The following is an 18751-nucleotide window of genomic DNA, read 5'->3' on the forward strand; positions in this document are numbered from 1 at the left end:
CTCAACTCAGCTGCTGTTTCTAAACTATTATCATTATTGATCAAATTACCGAACAAAAAGACACAAAGCTCCTCTTCACATGTAGTTAAAAGCTAAAGTTATGAAAACTTGTATTTTCATTCCATTTTATTAAAGAAAGAAAAGTTCATTTTAGTTAATTGCAAATATAAAATCTCACATTGTTTGCTCAATTTTTATTTTCAGAGTTCACCGATTTTGAAACTGAAATTACTAAGCGGAAAACAAGAAAATTCCTTTGTGTATGTTTCTAAGTATGTGAGATATTAAATGTGTATTTTCATATCCATCTTTCACAAAAAAAATATAATCTTTTATTTATTTTTCATTTAGTAAGTAATCAAAAAATTGTATTTCTTTATTTTTATTTCAATTAATAAACAATTTAAATTAGGTATTTTATTTATTGTGATGAAGAGAAACTTTTACTACATGCAATTCTGTCAGACATGCTCTATTTGACTTTAAGCCTACTAAAGGCAAATGAAACTCTCTCTCTCTCTCTTTCTCTCTCTCTCTCTCTCTCTCTCTGCTCAACTACTTGGGTCCAATAATAGAATTTAACCTTTAACCCATTTTGCCCATTTTGTCGGCGAAATAAAGTTTAGAATTTGAGACAGTGATACATTTATTTTGGATAGAGATAGATAATAAGTTAAATAAATAAATTAGATATTATAATTAAGAGTAGACTACATTTAGCTGGCTGTGTTGAAGAAAAGGGCCAAAGCGGAGTGTCCTTTAAAGTCGGACAACTTCGACGCCCTGAGGCGCAAAGAGCGACTCGGCTGCCAGTTTCAGCTTCTCATTGACCAATTTGGCAATTTTGGGTGTGCGACGCCAGACAAATTCGCGTGTGCGGTCATGATTGTCCTTGCTCTCCACCTCCACCTAAAGGCAAAGCATTGATGTTAATTGCACAAAGTGGACTTTGAAGTGTCATATGTTGTTGTGTGTTGTTGTTGTTACCTGTTTGGGCTGCTGCACTTTGATGGACATCAAGGTGGCCCGATCATCCAGCACACTAAACTTGATGCGGCCGATCATCTCGTTGGTCCTGGCCGTGGCACTTTTCACGCTGCGCACGCTGCCCCGCTTGAAGGACTTCTCGACGCGCAGTGTCAACGGACCCAGCGTGAATTTAGCCTTAATGGTCGAATTGCGACCTTCCGCATCGCTGATCACCTTCACATTGCCCACGCGCTTCAGCGACGCCAGGCCGGACAGACTGCCCTCGGCTTTTTGTAGCTTCTCCACTTCCGCACCCGCGCCCGCCTTGCTTGCCCCAGCCGCAGCCGCTGGCTGATTGTAGCTGCCGCTGCTTCCCGCCTTTAACGCTGCCGCAGACGCTGCCTTTTTTGTGTTCTGTTTCTGCGTCTGACGCTGTCCTGTTGTCTGTCCTGATTTCTTTTGGCTGACTTTGCCGGCAGCCGGCAGCTGCTCGCCATTGAACACGGTGCGAGTTTCCGCTTTCCCAGAACCGGATGCTACGGCCTGTTGCCCCTGCTCCGATTCCGATGCCGAGTGCTCCACCTTCCGCTGTTCGATGGCTTTGAGGCCAAGCTCAGTCTGTAATTGCGTCAATTGCTCCTGCAATTTAACTGATTCCATGGTGCCTCCATTGCTGCTGCTGCTGCTGCTGCTGTCGCTGGCTGCTCTTGGCTCCGAGCGAGTGTTCTTGCTGCAAGTCACAGAGATTGACAAATTTGCATCATTTGCTTTGACCTTTGACGCACTGATTTGCTCGTGAATACTCTAACTCGAACTACAAGGTTATACAAGTCGTATACTTAATATGCTGCAACTAATAGCTACTTCAACTAGTTGATTTATCGACCAACAAGTTTTCGAATCGCCCTATAATAATACTTATGATTCAACATACATAACTACTTGTCGTAGTATTGTGTTATATCCCATGTCGTATATTTAATATTTAGTTTTGCGCCTGCTCTTTTTGAGGAAATCTATAAATTATAAATACTAATGGAAAACTACTTTAAATGCTGCATCTAACTATTATATGCTTTTATCTTGCCTTCACCTTACATATTTTTCTTGTTCCCTGGTCGTATGCGTAATATTATTTTGCAGTGCTTTCTCTCCTTATGAAATATACAACAATCTTAAAATTCATTTAAAATTGAATTGCAAAAACTTCAACTAATAGCTGCTACTTTTAACAACATATTCTCTTGTTGCACTTATTATTTTTGTTGATTTTTCTACATTTTGTTTTGTGGCTTAGTTGGTTATTCTCAATATTAGTTTATTTTTATTTTCTATTGCATCCTTTGCAGTTTTAAATCCTACACAAATATACAACTAAAAACAACTTGAGTGTGCTTTAATTTAATTAAAAACTCACTTGATCGCATACTAACTATGCCATAAAAATCAATTGTTTTCATTTACTTACAGCTTCTTGTGGGTTGTCGTCTTGTGGCTGCCATTTCCGCCCTTGGTCTTTGTTGTGGTCTTCACGTTGGCGCCACTGCGTGTGGGCGTGGCTGGAGCAGCTGCCGAGCGGCCAGCGAGGCGGACCACAAACGGATCATAATTGTCCGCAACGATGCGATTTATGCGAGAAAAGATGGCGTCAATGAAATGATTGTGACGCGCCTGGAATGCGTCCGTTGACATGTCGATGACGTTGTTTTTCAGATCACCTGCATGTATCGCCCGCCCCGTAAAAGATGTCATGTTAATACGCTTGCATGCACATCATTGTGGTATGTGTGTGTGTGTGTGTGTGTGTATATGGGGGGGTGTGTGCTTGTATTGGTTGCGGAAGGTTGAAGGGGAACTTTGAGGCTCTATTGCCATGTGCGGTTAAATTCGCAGCATGCTTTTTCGTGTAGTGTGTGCACAACAGTGTCTCTAATTACAAGTGTATGTGTGTGAGAGTACGTGTGTGTGTGTGCGTAGGCATGTACCACACACACACACCACAAATACCCACACAAACGCACTCTCACACACAGTGATTACTGTGTGGCTTTGTGAACACGACTATCGCAGTGTTTGTGTCTGTGTTGCTCTCTTTAAGCATGTGTGTGCGTGAGTGTGAGGGGACAGGGAAGAGGGATTAGCAAAACAAAAAGGAAAAATGTTATAAAAAAGCATTGACATTGAAGCAGCGCAGCCATAAACTCTTATGTAGCAATGAAAGCCATGCAAAACCAGGGCTGGAGGCGTGACAATTGATAATTAATGTTAATGCCGTAAACGAGAAGTTTATCATTATGGAATTAGCATTGAGAATATAATTGTAGCGTGCTGAATGCCTTATTACTACATTTTTTTTTGTTGTTGTTGTATTTAAGTCCATGCTTATGCCCAGCCCTTAACCAAACATAGTTGAGGGGAATGTTCATTGTACAACCATCGTTAGAAATAATGAGCTACTAATGTGCTTTTTACATGTCTCGCTTGCTCTCTCTCTCTCACTTAAGCGACTTCCTTTCTCTCTCTCTCTTTTCCTGCTAAGTTTAGTTGGTTTTATTATGGTAGACATAGCATCGTTACACGCTTTAGTTAGTTTAGTTTAAACTGTTAATGTTAACTTTGTCCTTTTGTTTTAGTTAATTGAAGCGAGCTGCTGCTGCTTAAGTTCATTGCGCTCGTTATACATTTGACATATTTAAAATAGAACTACGCAAAATAGATAATTATATAGTTAGATTACCAGCACCTGAGAGGGAGAAGATGGTTGAAAGGGCAAACTAATTACTGTGAATGCGACAGCTTTAATACATACATAATCAGTTGATTAACATACAGCAGATGAGTGAGGCTGCAAATGATGAGTAAGAGACAGACAGAGAGAGAGACAGTAAATGAGTGAGAGAGAGACAGAGAATGTGATTCCTTGACCGCTTGAAAAGTATGCTAAAGATTCGTTTTTTAAATAAAACACATTTCGTTTTTTCAATTGATTTGTCAAAAAGTTGTACACAAATTTCATTTAAAATTTATTTAAGCAAAATTCTCATTTCGTGTGTGTGTGCAGCTTTGCTTTTGATGTTGTTGTTGTTGTTGTTGTTGTTCTTGTGATTGTTGTTTTTACAATAAATAATAAATAAATAAATAAATTATAAATTACAAAATAAATGAACCTAAAATGCAAAGTTTAACAATTTGTGCAATGAAAATGGAATCAATGACACTTTCATTCCTTATCTTTTCTTCATTTTTTTTTTCCATTTTATGTGTATTTTATTTTTTTTTGTATTGGGAAAAGTTGGCAAATTGTGTGCGCTGCCTTTCAAGCGTTCAACTTTCAGCTACAATTTACAGTTTTGTTTAATTAAATTTGTTGTTTGTTTTTCTTGTTCGTTTTTGGTTTTTACAAATTTGCGTTATTTACGAATTTGGTTTACGGAAAAGTTATGCGAGCCAGAAAATAGAAGCCAAAAATATATACGAGTATAGTAAATAGTCAAACGATTAATTGATTGATGTCAATTGTAAGCCAAAAATGTGTGAAAGCGTGAGTGAAAGGGAAAGTGAGCGACAGAGAGACAGAGACAGACAATACACATACAATATATACGAGTTTATAAAATAGTTATAGATAGATGTGTGTGTATGTGTGTGCGTGCAGAATGTGAAGGACTTTGAATAACAATTGCGATTAAATAAATACAATCAGAGAATTGCTTGTTTTCAATTAATTAAATTACAGATTAAATGTGCGAAGCGAGAGAAATTAAAATTATAATAAATAAATTACACTAAGTGTACAATTATCCTTGCTGTAGTTGTAGTTGTAATTGTAATTGTAATTGTAATTTTAGTTGTAGTTGTAGTTCCTCTTCCTCTTCCTCTTCTTCATCATCCTCATCTTCTTCTTCTCGTTTACATACATCAATTGAACTATTTGTGTGTTTGTGTGGGTGAGTACGTGCATGTATATGTGTGTGTGTGATTGTGAGTGTGAATGCGTGACTCGGTTGCCGCTTTAAAAAATGTCTGCCAAAATGGCGACTTTGCCATTCAGCTCAGACATTTTCCGCTGCTCTTGGCCGTGCAGCGCATTTCACACTCAAAATTTCTGATTTTCTGAAATTTTGCATTTGCATTTTTTACTCATTTATGTTTTTTTTATTTGCCCTTTTGCTTTTGCTCTGATTATTGCTTCAACAATTTGTGCTTCGGCATTAAACAACATTGTTTGCTGTGCGTTTGTTTACAGTTGTTGTTGTTGTTTTTGTTGTTTCTTTTTTTGTGGTCGTGTAAAACAGTCCGTGCGTAAAATAACTTGGCATAACAAACAAAACAATTGTGAATTGTGAGGTGAAAAGAGGGGGAAAGTGCGCGTGCAGCTTAACAAATTTGCATTCTTGTGTTGTTCGTTATATTCTTTTGTTGTTTTTGTTGTTTTTGTTGTCATTTTGCAGATAGTTTGACTAGCACCAAACTCTCAATCAACTCATTTCGAGGATATTGTTATTAAATATTTGTTTTGTTTTGTTTTGTAACTTAAATATGCAATTTGTGTTTTTGTTTTGGTTTTTTAACTTGTAACTATAACTCAAAAATAAATAAATAAATAAATAAATTAGAAATAGTTTGCTTTGCTTTGATCGTTGTGTTTTGTTTTTTGGGGGGAATAGTCAGTGCAGGCAAAATAGAATTATGCAATGTCCGAGATTTCAAATTGGTCCTACCCAAAATTATGTTTAAAACGACGCAACGTCTCAAGTCATTTCAATGTTGTCCCTGTCATGTTTTCATATTTTTTGTTCGCAATTTTCATTTTGCAGTTGTTGTTGTTGTTGTCCATGTTGTCCAGTAGTAGTAGTTGTTGTTGTTGTTGTTGTTTATTGTTTTTAATGCTTGAGCTCTTTTTTGGACTTCTTGGAAGCACTTGTTGATTTTTTGGCTTTGGCTGTTTTGCTTGCTGTTGTTGACTTGGACTCACGTGCTTCGCGTCTGGCCTCGATGACGCCATCGCCAATGAATTCATCGTCATCGTCGTCATCATCGTCGTCATCGGCTTCCTCGTCGTCACCTGTCAGCGCACCTGTAATTTCATCGACTCCATCATCAATATCATCATCATCATCATCACCCTCATCATCATCATCATCATCATCATCGTCATAATCATCGTCATCGTCGTCGTTGTTGTTGTCAGCTGCTGCCCCAGACGCAACCGGTGCAACTGGCGCTGCTGCCACGCCCACTGCGCCCACAGCGCCAACTGCCGCTGGCTGGGCGGGGGGAGCAACCAACTGTTTGTTTGTGTTTGTGTTCTTTGTTGCTGTTGTTGATGTAGATTGTGATGTTGTTGTGATGTGTGATGATGCTTGATTTGTTGCTGTTATGCTTTGATGCAGTTGCTGTTGTTGATGTAATTGTTGTTGTTGTACTTGTTGTATTTGTTGTAGTTGTTGTTGTATGTGATTGTTTTGGTTTTTCTGTTGTTCTTGGTCAATTGCATTGGTGCTACTTAAACTACTATGGGTGCTACCACTACTACCATCTACAAGTGCATCTTCATCGTAAAAAACATTTAGTTCACCTTCGTTGTTGTTGCCAGCGCTGGCTGCGGCAGGTGCCACACCAGCTGCCACATCCTCGACAGCATTGCCCGAGGCAATGGGCTCAACAGCGTTGCCGCTCTCCGCGGGCAGATCGACGCCATCCGAGATGCCGGAACTCAACGAGCTGCTGGCCGCAGCGGGAGCAACTTCATCCAGCGCCTGAGCGGGCGCAGCTGCCACTGGGCTCTGTGCTGGGCTGGCTGCGGGCGTGTCCTCATCATCATCATCCTCATCATCGTCATCTGTAGTACGGGAAATTTCATTTAAATATGTTAATACAAAAATATATAAAAAAATATGGGCAATTTTAACTAAATGAGAACTCGTAAAAAAACTCAAATGAAAAAGCTAAAGTTTGGAAATATTTTGTTACAACTTTTTTATATTTGAGCAGCACTTCTTATGCTTAAAAAATTACTTTGGTAATCAACCTAAGCTATTCTCAGTATTAAGCAAAAATATATATCTTTAGTAAATGTTGTATATGAAACTATTATTGGATAACAAACCAAGGCATCTAAAGTACTTTTGCACTTTACTTGAATCAAGCAAACTTATTTCAAATGTAGTACTTCAATGATATACCAAATATCATATATTTTTAGAATAACATGAAACTGTTTTGCTTATATTAAAAATGGGTATCTTACAGCCGATCACACTCGACTGTAACTTTCTTATTTGGTATTTAGTTTACTTACAAGAAGTTACTTAAACTTCTTGTGAAACGGTTTTAGTAAATGTGGTTCCAAGAAATAAATAATAAATGATTTGTTTTCTTATACAACAATAAGCTTGATATTGTGCGTATACGTAATATACGTAACAGTTAGAAAATAGTTCACGATTCTGTACGTATTTAAAGAGAAATTTAATTCTTATAGCCAGACGGTGTTAGTCGCTCTGGCTCTTCTCATTGCAATAAGGAATTGTAATATTGCAATTTTAATAAGAGAAAAATATATATAAGTGCATAAATTGAACCAGTATTTACATATTAAAAGAACTCTATTTCATTTTTGTTTTTCTGTAATTTTTTAAATTCATTTTCTATTTGATACCCATATATAATAACATTATTTATGACTTACCGCCCAGAATATCATCGAAGAGTCTGTCCAGGTAATCATCATCGTCATCATCCTCCTCCTCATCGTCATCATCGCTGGCAGCAGCCGCTGGAGCCGCTTGACCCTGTGGCGTATCGTCCTCCTCCTCATCATCGTCGTCCTCATCGTCATCGTCATCATCTGTAAACCCCGAAAGCAAAATAACTGCGTTACCCAAAAGGGAAGGAAGTACACAACAAAAATTCACGTTAATAACAGCACACAAGTAAAATAGATGTTTTCAAGTTGCAAATTTTTGCTGCAGTGGTTGCAAGTTGCAAGTGCGTCAGCCTCTCGTTGGTGCTGCAGGATTTGTTTGCAGTGGTGCCTGGTGGTGCCTGGTGGTGGTGTCTGGTGGTGCTTTTTTTTGGTGGTGCTCGAGTGCTTACTTAATAGTGACATATTGAGTTGCCAGTTAATGCGACAGCTACGTACCATCATCGTCATCGACCAAATCGCCTAGATCCGGCTCATCATCGTCATCATCCTCGTCGTCATCGTCATCATCGTCATCGCTGGAGGCAGCTGCCGCTGGGGCTGGAGCCACATCATTGCTGACCGCCTGCTGACGGGCCACGGCACGTTCGCTCCTCGAGAGCAGCTGCAGGGGCGAGGCCTCAATCTGCAGCAGCAGCGCACTCAGCACGCATAGCAAAATCACGAATTTCATTTTTGGTTCGTCGCTGCAATGACAACATACAAGAAAGAAAAAAACGTTTCAGTTTAATGAGAGAGTTTTGCAGAACTTTTACTTTTGCCGTTGACCCAATTGGTTGCAACACTTGCAACACTTTCTTTTTCACAAAGTCGCGACGCGTTTGCGTTTGCGCTTGTGGTAAATTACATATTTATCGAACGAACCACAAAGCTGTCAGGCCAATAAGTTACTGCAAAGAGTCCGTCAACAAGACTTTAAAGAAAACAACGAGTGTGTGATTGTGTCTGTGTGTGTTCGTGTGTGTGTGTAAGTGCGAGTGTAAACATGTTTTTGAACTACGCCTCAAAGTTGCCGCCGGGCGTTGTCCACATGTCCATTTGTTGGCACTTGACACACAGCAGCAGCAACTACAACAACATTCGCAACAACAGCAACATTTTCAGCAACAACAACTTCGCATTTTCGACAGCTGCTGGCGCCGTTTGACGCCGCTGAGACTGAGACTGAAGCCAAGACCAAACAACGCTGCTGCTGCTGCTGCTGCCACCGCGGCATGTGGCATGTGGCAGCTGGCGGGTGGCTGGTGGCAGGTAAAGACAGACAATAGTAAGTGTATTTGCGAACACAGAGTGAGGTAGCCCAACTACTGTGTGGCAAGTGTTGCACGCTTACAAATGTTAGCTCAAGTTCACTTTATAGAGTATTTTCGGCTTGTCACTTGACCAAACTGAACTTTCCATTGGCTGTCGCTGTTGCTGTTGGCTCTTTAGCCATGACAATCAGCATGGCCAACAGCCAATGGCTATAGCAAACAACCGCAACAATTGTTGCTGTTGTCATTGTGGCGCTTTTTGTGTTGTTGTCGCTGCCAATGTTGCTTCAGTTGTTGCTGTTGCTGTTGTTATTGCTGTCGCACTGTCAAGTGCGGCTGCCCCCAAGTGAAAGCGACGTCGCTGCTGCTGCTGCTGCTGCCATGAACAAGTTTTGTGTGCAGCGATTTTGTCGAAGTTGTTGTTGCTTGGCCACTTATTGAAAAATGAGTAAAACGTTTTTTCAAATCGAGCTCAGCTTTAGCTGCTGCTGCTGCTGCTGCAGCTGATAAGCAAGCGTCGCGCCGGTTGCCCATAAACCAAAGTGAAAACCCAGTGACCTACTGCGAGTTGCCAGTTTCGATTCGAGTCGAGTCGAGTCGAGTTTTGAGACTCGAGAGTTGCCAGCTGAGAGCTGTGAATGTTGCCAGTTGGCCAAGTTGCCGTTGCACTGACTGCGACAGTTGCAAAGGGACTGAAGATTGCCGTACGCTGATAAGTTCCCCCCCAAAAAAAACGCAGTTTTATGGGCGTCCAAGTGTCTTGCCACATACATATACACATAAATGCGGTTGCCATGTAGATGAGTCTGAAGACGACGCGTTGCCCCGCTTAATTAAAACTTTTACGAGCCAAGCTCTCTCCCTCTCCCCCATCACTCTCTCCTCTTCACTCTCAAAAGACGCGTTTATTAAAATCTGAAGCCTGAGGCCCTCCACTGGCTGTGGCAGAGGAAAAAGAGGCGTGGCTGCCGCAGCGATGACATATCACCTGGTCCTCGCGGGCGGCGCGTGCCTCTTACAGTTTACGGCTGCTAGGCAACGCTTTGCACCTATGCAAAAATGCGGCACAGTGGTGCAAAAGTAATGAGAAATGACAGCAAAGACAATAAAAGATCGCATCTATAATTTAATTAGAGATGCATTAAAACGAAGTTACGTTAAGAGTAAGAAAAATGTGCAATGAAGCTGGAATGTTGACCATAAATAATTGTCATCAAATATTATTATTATTATTAGTTTTGATTATTCAGTAATACTGAAATTTTCTCAACCTCACAAAATGAAATTATGATCTATAAAATTTATATGCAATAAATGTTATTAAAGAGCATTTGTAAAAGGTTTTGTCAAAATCTTATCTCGGAACTTGCTCGAAAATTCCAAAAAAGCAAACGGGGCTTAAATTCTTTATGAATTTAATAAAATTTCTGCTTATATTCAATCTTTTGAAACATATTGTACTGCAAAATAATTGAAATACATGTTCAAAGTCTGAAATAACATAAAATTATTCTTGAAAATGTGTTACAAATTTATTCAATTCTATGAATTTGTAAAAAGCTCTTTGCATTTTGTGCCCACTGTGGGCGTTGTCACTTTGGCAACAAGCGCGTCAGCATCAGCATCAGCATCAGCTTGAGCTTCAACTTCGGCGTCAGAGTTGGGTACTTATAAACTCGGGCTATTGAAGTCTACGAAATTGCATTTACTTTGGCCATGTTACACATCTCTGCCTCTCAATCCGCACTTCTTCTTCGTTTGCTTCGTTCGCTCGCTTCTTCGTTCAGCATTTTCTCACCTATCTTCGAGCATTTTACGCATCATTCTACAGCAAAAGGCGGCAACAGTGCAATGGAAAAACTTTTGACAAGCGTGCAGCAAAGAGTGCGGGTAAGCTGCTCTCAAGCCAAACCTCAACCTCAACCTCAACCTAAAGCTCAAACTCAAGCCCAAAGGCAACCAGTCTTTGTTGTTGCTGTAGTTGTTGTTGTTGCTTCTATTGTAGGCAGCAACTCATATGGAACGCAACGTTGCTCCCACTATATTTTAATGCTCCATAGAAAAATGCAGCTAACCGTGTGTGCATTTTACATTAATATTCATGTGTGAGTTCAAGTGGCGGATGGAGGAGGCAACTCACCAAAAAAGAGAGAAAAAAACATCACTATGAGGAGGAAGATTCTGTTTGCTGTGCACTTCCATGACAGCCAGCAAAATTACTTAAGCTCCTCACACACGCACACACACTTGCACACACACTTGCACACACTCTTACACAATGGAGGATTATTGAAGCCAATGCCTTCGACGCTCTTCTATGCGTTAGCGTTGTCATATCACCGTCATATCAATAAATATGGAAGACCGCACAATGGGCCACGTGCAGAAGAATGCCTCAGGATTTGCATATCAGGCTGTTGTCATCGCCTTTGTTGTTCTCAAACTTGCCTCATATGTTGTAGTAAGCAAAGGGCGAAGCCTTGTCTTGCCGGCTGCTGCCAGTTAATTTTCCAAGACAATGGCAAAAGAAGTAAAGTGAAAAAATAAGCTTTACACGTGCCGCTTGAACTGCCACGCCCAGCAAACAAGCACCTGCAACATGCAACCAGCAGTTGCGACTGCAGTCTGTGGCATCTTTAGAATCCATCTCGCTCTGTTTATGCATGCACTTGCACGTCGCATGAATTAGGAGCTGTTATCGTCGCGTCAGCGCCACCTGGCGGAACAACAATGCACTAGCAACTCAAGCAACTAATGGACACGGTCTAGTCAAAGTTCTTTTTTTAAGTATACCCTTTGAAGATGGTTTAAGTGGAGGGTATATTAAAATTAAACTGAATATGCAAGGAGAGAAGTAATGTGAAATTCGCATTCATAAATTTAGGGTATTTTATAGTTATGTCACATCTAAAATATCCTTTCTTTTCTGCTGCTTTTGAAGCTGCGTAAACTTTTGCATTTGTTGTCATAAACTTAGACAACGAAGACAAAGAAAAAAAGAAATGTGTGTGGCACTCTTTTGGGGCATAAGTAGAGAACAGATGCAAGGGTTACGGAATCGAGAAGAACCATGAGGAGGTGGACCACTCAAATTTCAGAGAAAAACCACAATGACGATGTCGAATATTTCTCTCTGTTAATAGCTTCTACTTGGCTTAAGTGCATAGCTTTAGTTGTTGTTGTGACTGTTGGGAACAACACTTGAGAATGTTTTGTTTTTGGCAGCAAAGTGCAGAAGAAGCACTGTGTAAACAGCGTAAACTATAACTGCGAAGCGATGCGATGCCAGGAACCACTTCAATTAGCCACTGGCTCGAGTCTCTCGTATGTGGGTCAGTTTAGTAAGAAGAAACCTGGCCGAAAGAGAGAGAGAGGAGAGATTACTCAACGATGCTGACCACAGAACATGAACATGAACATGAAAATGGAGCATCGCAATGCTATCTCTGTATCTCTCTGTCAGTATTTGGAGCAGAGAACATAAAAAAAGCCTGGGTATGGCTCTAAATTGCTCAGCAGATACAATTTATGACCCAAAGCCAGTTAAGAGTCCAACACCGAGACCGAGACCAAGTTCGAGTTCCAGTTCGAGCTGAGGTTTTTGTGTGCTCTGAAAATCAATTAAAAGTTCTTGCTTAAGATGTTGCCAAAGCTCTCACTCGCACTCGACATTGCCCTCTCTCTCTCTATCGTTCTGTACTATATATATTTTATTTAGTGGGTCAGCGCCAGGCGAATGTGGTGTAATCGCTTTGCATGCCAATTACTTGGGCTTATCACACAGGAAGAATACGATGAATGAAGCACACACACGATACGAATACGTTTCTTTATAATCCTCAGCTTTCAACACTGTTAATCCAATGCTAACCTATGAATGATGTTCGATTCGATTCGATTCGATTCGATTGAGTTCAATTTCACACCGTTGATGATATTGTTTATGTATACGATAACCGATTATAGTTTATGTCTTTACTTTGTGTATTTCTTTTTGTAGTTTTGTAGTTTAGTAACCGTCGTTGTCGTTGCTCACACCTCGAGTACCCGCTGAAGACTGTCGCAGGTTGAGCTTCTATCGTATGGTTTTTAGCTCTCCATGCGATTCTTGACTCTGACGCTGACTCTGACTTTCTTTTTTCTTCTTCAACGTTTGCTTTTTACCTGTTTCTCGCTGGGGGAGTTTTTGTTTTTGTTATTTTTCTTTTTGGTTTTGTGGTTTGTGATTGTGATTCTGGTTGCTTATTTCTTTATAGTGAATAGTGATTCGAGCTTCGTCTTCGTCGTCGTCGTTGTTGGCAATTTTCACACCGCCGCGCACTCAACTGTCTCGCACGACTGACCGTCTGCAACTGATCGTGGCTGGGAATCTTCAGTTACCAGCATAACATAGTCGTAGACGAGAAGACGAAGCGAAGCCACCGCGATTCACCGATTCACCACGCCCCCTCGCCCATCCTCGCCCACTGTGTGTGTTTGACTCCCGCTTGTGCTTGTGCATTTCATTTACATTGCTTTCTTTATGCCTCTCTTCCGTTAGCCAGCTCTTCACGTCTCTCTCACTCGTACATTCTCTCTCTCTTTCTCGCATTCGCTCTTCGGCTCAACTTGATTTTCAATCAATTTTCGACGCTCTTTGGGCGGTTCCTATGGGAAAGTATTTGGCACAGTAAACGGCTCGTTATTACAGTTAGCGGCCAAACAGGCTGCGTTAAGATGGGAACTGTCAGATCAGATCTCGACGTCTTATCACTGAGTCTCTTTAATTAAACTTCCCCAGAAACTGGCTCTTTGTTTCTTTCTTTGTACTTTCAGCGCAACAACAACAGCGCGAGTTGACCAAATTAATGCATTTCTGTGCAGCTCCAAATTTATGATATAATAATTACATTTACATTTCTTTTGAAGAAGAATATTTTAAAGCATTTTAAATTGGATGAAATTTAACAAAAATATAATGGAAAATATGGCATTCAATTAAGTTTGATGATTATGAATTTTTAACAAATTATTAATATTTATTTCAGTAAAAAACAAAAAGGAGAATAAATAATTTAAGTCATGCCAAACTTCATTGATTTTTTATTATGTAGTTTTGATGAACTATATTATAGATATAAAAAAATGTTTATAACAAAAAATATTTTATTTTGGCATTTATAAACTTTAAAATATATAGGAAAGGATTTCTAAAAAATATATATTTTTTGCGCTTATAAAATTTAAATAATATACATAGTAAAGGATTCCAAAAAATAAGTTTTTAATCTTGAGTTTATATCTTAAAATTTATTTTTATGATTACATATTTTGAAGTATTAAAAAATACGTATATAATTTATTTTAAACATGCTAAAAAATGTTGATATTTTTTTTAAATTTGTCTAGTAACATTTTTCTATAGTTTAACCAAAATTTGATCTTATAAAGTGTGCTTTTAATTTAAGTGATTACGCATTCTAACCTATTAGGTAATATATATCATCAGAATGGGTGCATATTAAGGAATAAATTAATTCAATATTTGATTGATATATTTGCAATTTTGTTCGTACAGCACTTGGATTCTAGGTGTGATTGCTTTTTGTTAAACGATTAAACGACGCGCCCTAACCCCATTCCTGACATGCCTGCTGGGCAGTTGTCTTCTCACTTTGTACTCAATAAATAACATATATTATACTATGACAAAAACACACACACACACACATATTACGCATATGCATGTGCGACTTTTATTGATGAGTTCTTTCCATTTTATTTTTTTCGCGCTTCGTTGGCCAGAAGTGCTAATTTCTGTGCTCATCAAAGTGAAATCGCAAGCCATTGAGTTGGCTTCGATTCCAGTCGAAAAGCAACAACAACAACAACAACAACAAAATATGTTAAAAATTAAAAAAAGCAAATGGGGGGAAAAAAATGTTAGTCATATCTTTGACAAGTTGTAATGTAATTAAGTTGAGTTGCATTTCATTTTCAATGTCCGGGACACAGTGGGCCAAGGAAAATGGACAGTTAGAGTGAGCTGACTGTCAAAGTCGAAGCTTTCCCACACACACACACACACGCATGCACACATACGCATAGCAGCGACGCTGGCAGAGCAGTTAGCGTATCCAACAGTAAAACGTGTTCTACTCGTTTATAGTGTTGTTGTTGTCATTGTAGTTGTAGTTGCTGTTGTACTAGTTGTTGGGCAAAAGTTGTTTTTACTGTAGCCAAGAGCTTGAGCTGTCTATAACTTTCTTCGCAACTCGTTGTTGTTGCTATTGCTGTTATTGAGACAGCAGCCAAAGTATGCAAGTCTTTGCAAAGCATTTCAGTTAACAGGTCAGTGGAGTTTTCTCAACTTAAAAACTTAACTCGACGCAGCCAGCAGAAGCAGAAGCAGAAGCTGAAGCAGAGACTGGCCAGAGACCAGAGACTTGCAGACGTTTCAGACTTTTGCCGCAGAATGTTACGAAATTTTATGTAATGTGCCGAAAAACAACAAATACAAGCTGCCAAAAGAAGATAACAAAAACTACAACGAAAAAAACAATAGCACAAGCTTTGACTAACGTCAACAACATTTCGAGCTACACGAAAGCAAAAAAAAATACAAAAAAAAAATAAATAAATAAAACTTTCATTCAAGGCAACAAATTTTGCGCTTGGCAAATCTTCAACGAATTTAAAGCAAATTTTCGTAGCTCAAAAAAGACTGAAAACATTTGAATTTCATTCGATAACATTTTCTGCAGGTGTTAAATAAATGTTCGTGAAAAACAAAACAAACTTTGTTGCAGCTAATCAAAGCGTCTTTTACACAAAATCAACGAAACGTCTTCTTGTCCACAGACCTTATTCCATTTGACTAATTAATTTGCTCAACTTTCGGAGGAGATGAAAATGTTCATTTTTGGGGCTGATTAGTTTTTCCTAGTAGCTGGCACAAAAGTTTTTCAAGTTTATTAATTTTCCGGGTTTCGTAGTTGTTGTTTGTTATTTGTTTTGTTGAATTGTTGATTGCTCATTTTTCAGCACAGTTATTGAAAATCTTTATAAGATTTGATTGCCTTTTGCGTGGATGAAAAACTTGTGATTTATTGATTGAAATCAAAATGGATTTTTAATTGGCTATAACTTAGGCAAACTAAAATTATTGCAATACTTTGAAGTGCAGTTCGATGATGATATAAATAAGAAAATAAGTTTGTGCAACATAATTTCCTTATGGTAATAACATATAATAAATTTAAGTAAATGATTAATGACACAGCTCGGAAAGTTTTCCCAATCTAAAACTCTGCATATCATTTGAATGTTTGAGCAGCAGAAGACATCGCTCATTGAGTTGATGACATTTGTCTCCCTATCATGTCGAGTCACACACAAGTTGCTCGCGTTGACAATTAAATGCTAGAAATTATTTGATTACCAGCAATTTTATGTACATGTCAGGTAAACGTCGCAAAAGTTTCGCTTTTCTTTTGCAATACAAATACGAGTACAACAAAAAATACCTCAGACAGTTTTTCTCCCCAGACACGTTTCAATGTAAAGTTGTTGGTAGAGATTATGCATGAAAGCGCCGCTCTGTGCTCGGAATAATTAGCAGGATTCAATTAGAGGGGGAAGAAGGGGAAGGGGAACTGCGTGTGGATGCCAAAAACTAATCGATTTAGTTAGTCGCACCTCAGCAGCTGACAGCAGCTGCTGATTAAATGCGAAATGCGTGCGAACAATTTCATTTTGTTGTTTGAAAAATTCAAATATGCATAAGCCAAGCCGCAGCAATTGTCGCTGCGGATTTGTCTTTGCGTTTGTATTTGTATTTGTATTTGTGTTTGTTGGATTCGGGTTCGGATTTGGCTTTGGCTTTGTTGAATTTCATTTGCGCATTATATTCAATTTTTCATGCTGTGCATTTGCCGCTGCCCAAAACACAAGAGACCAATGTTGTTGCTGCTTGTGCTTGTGTATTTTTTTTTCGTTTCGTTTTGTTTTTTTGATGAATTCATTCACGTACAAAACTGCTCGATAACGACAACGGCAATAGCCGGCAATTCTATTTGACCGTTAAGCCAGTGGCAAGTGGCAAGAGGCAAGGCAGCTTGGAGCTTGGAACTTGGAGCTTGAAGTGCCTTCCTGTACTGCTTTTCTGTGCTGCTCATTTCGCATTCAATGAGCGGCGCATCCATCGAACGAACGACGAACGAAAGCCGAGCCAAGCAATTTCAATACGCATCGGCGAAAAAAAAAAAACACACACATCCAAAAATAAAATAAAAAGGTAAATGAAAGTGCCCTCAAAAAGTTTTCTAAATTTGTGCGGTTGACTCGAAGAGGTATTTTTTTTTTGGTTTGGGTTTTGGGTTGGGTTGGGCTACGTCAATGCTTTTGAGTCTTGACCATGCTCATCTCAATATCTACCTGACTTAATTGTGTCGCATTGCAATGAATACGCCACGCGAGAGAGCAACAGAAAGAGACAGACAGAACGAGAGAGAGAGAGAGAACCTGAACTGTAACTGAAAAACTTGTCTCGTTTTCTTTCAATTAGCGAAAGTCTGGCGGTTAGAAGTAGCTGTTACATTGATATATATGCATATGCATATTAAGCGTTCTACACAAAAGAAAAAGTTGTCAAAACGCTGCCCAAATTTTACTTTCATGCTTTGTGGCAAGGGCAAGCCAATCAACTAAAAAAAAAAAAACCCATGAACAAAGCCTATCAAAAACAAAATAAATAAATGCCGAGAGAGCCAAGCCAAGTGGAAGTGGCAGAAGCATCGCGCGTCTCTCGCACAGGAAGGGAAAGCTGTAAACGAACGTGTTACTTTGTATGCAGCTGTGTGTGTGTGTGTGAGTTAATGTGTGGCTTGTTTCACAGCTTCAAAGAAAAGCAAAAGTCCGCATTACAGCCAGAAATTGACATTCTTTAGCCTCCTCTCTCAGGCAATTCGAATAAGTAAATAAAATAAAAAAAACGAGAAAATACCAAAAACTGGCTAGCGGCACTTTCTCTTTCTTTCACTGCCGATAACGGCAGCAACAACAGGTAACAACAATAATAACAGACAGCAGCAGCAGCAGCAACAGCAACAACAAAAAAGCAAAAAGGGAAGCACAAATCAACGACAAACATCCACAGCAAATAAAAAAATAAATAGACCAATTGCTCCTCACCATCATCTTCATCTTCATCTTCTTATTGCTGCCTCAGAGCAATTTATAATTTACACACACACACACACATTCAGTTTTGTATTTGATTATTGGAGTAGACGCAGTTCGCTTCACGTCGCTTGGTAATTGACACTTTAAGGCATTGAAATGAATGCCAGCGGCTGCCAAGGGGCGTCACAGTGGCTCCGAAAAGGGGCGTGACACTACGACTGCGACTACTACATTAAACAAAATGCCATTTATGCTCATAAAACTGTCAAACTCAAGTGTCGGCTTGACTAACAACAGCAGCGCCAACAACAACAACAACAACAACAACAGCAGCAACGAACTACTTTGTTGTTGCTGTCAGAAAATGCGCGAAGAGCAGCAAAAATTTCAAATCAATGTCAGTTTAGCGGCAGCCCATTATTATCTCGACTCGACTCGACTATAATGATATCAACAATATCAGCAAATATTCCATTTAATTTGCATATATTTTACAGCATTTTCAACTTTCATTATCAAACGGAATTTCTGCAGAATTTCTTTTATGCAGCATTGTGTTTGCTTTAACGTTGTCAGCTCTGTCATGACTAATTTGGCGTTTCAGTTTAACAACAATTTAGTCACTAATAGTTTCGTGTTAAGGATGACAAACATAATCCAA

General features: G+C 39.2%; 1 protein-coding gene across 6 annotated transcripts; it reads right to left on the reverse strand.

Moving 5' to 3' along the window:
• Positions 1-628: 628 nt before the first annotated feature.
• On the reverse strand, positions 629-13223 carry LOC132792117 (nucleolar protein dao-5). 6 transcript variants are annotated; one of them, XM_060801352.1, is made up of 8 exons: positions 13093-13223; positions 8114-8361; positions 7661-7843; positions 6548-6811; positions 5945-6046; positions 2438-2687; positions 988-1699; positions 629-909 (listed from the first exon to the last, which is right to left on the reverse strand). In XM_060801352.1, the coding sequence occupies exons 2-8, from the start codon at positions 8346-8348 to the stop codon at positions 760-762; spliced, it is 1896 nt and encodes a 631-aa protein (XP_060657335.1). In that variant the 5' UTR covers positions 8349-8361; positions 13093-13223; the 3' UTR covers positions 629-759. The 6 variants fall into 6 exon arrangements, with proteins under 6 accessions (XP_060657335.1, XP_060657339.1, XP_060657338.1 ...); XM_060801356.1 differs by having other exon boundaries at positions 7661-7819; positions 13093-13222; XM_060801355.1 differs by lacking the exon at positions 13093-13223 and adding an exon at positions 12908-13012.
• Between the last annotated feature and the right edge of the window lie 5528 nt (positions 13224-18751).

The sequence above is a fragment of the Drosophila nasuta genome, chromosome 3 (genome assembly GCF_023558535.2).
Source record: "Drosophila nasuta strain 15112-1781.00 chromosome 3, ASM2355853v1, whole genome shotgun sequence".
Classification (NCBI taxonomy): Eukaryota; Metazoa; Arthropoda; class Insecta; order Diptera; family Drosophilidae; genus Drosophila; species Drosophila nasuta.

Bases quoted from the DNA above. Each gene is read 5' to 3' on its own strand.
- LOC132792117 (XM_060801352.1), bottom strand. From the start codon at position 8,348: ATGAAATTCGTGATTTTGCTATGCGTGCTGAGTGCGCTGCTGCTGCAG. The intron at 6,047-6,547 runs GTGAACTAAATG...ATGAAATTACAG, and splicing joins CGCTGGCAACAACAACGAAG to GTGCGCTGACAGGTGACGAC. The intron at 910-987 runs GTAACAACAACA...CTTTGCCTTTAG, and splicing joins AAGTGCAGCAGCCCAAACAG to GTGGAGGTGGAGAGCAAGGA.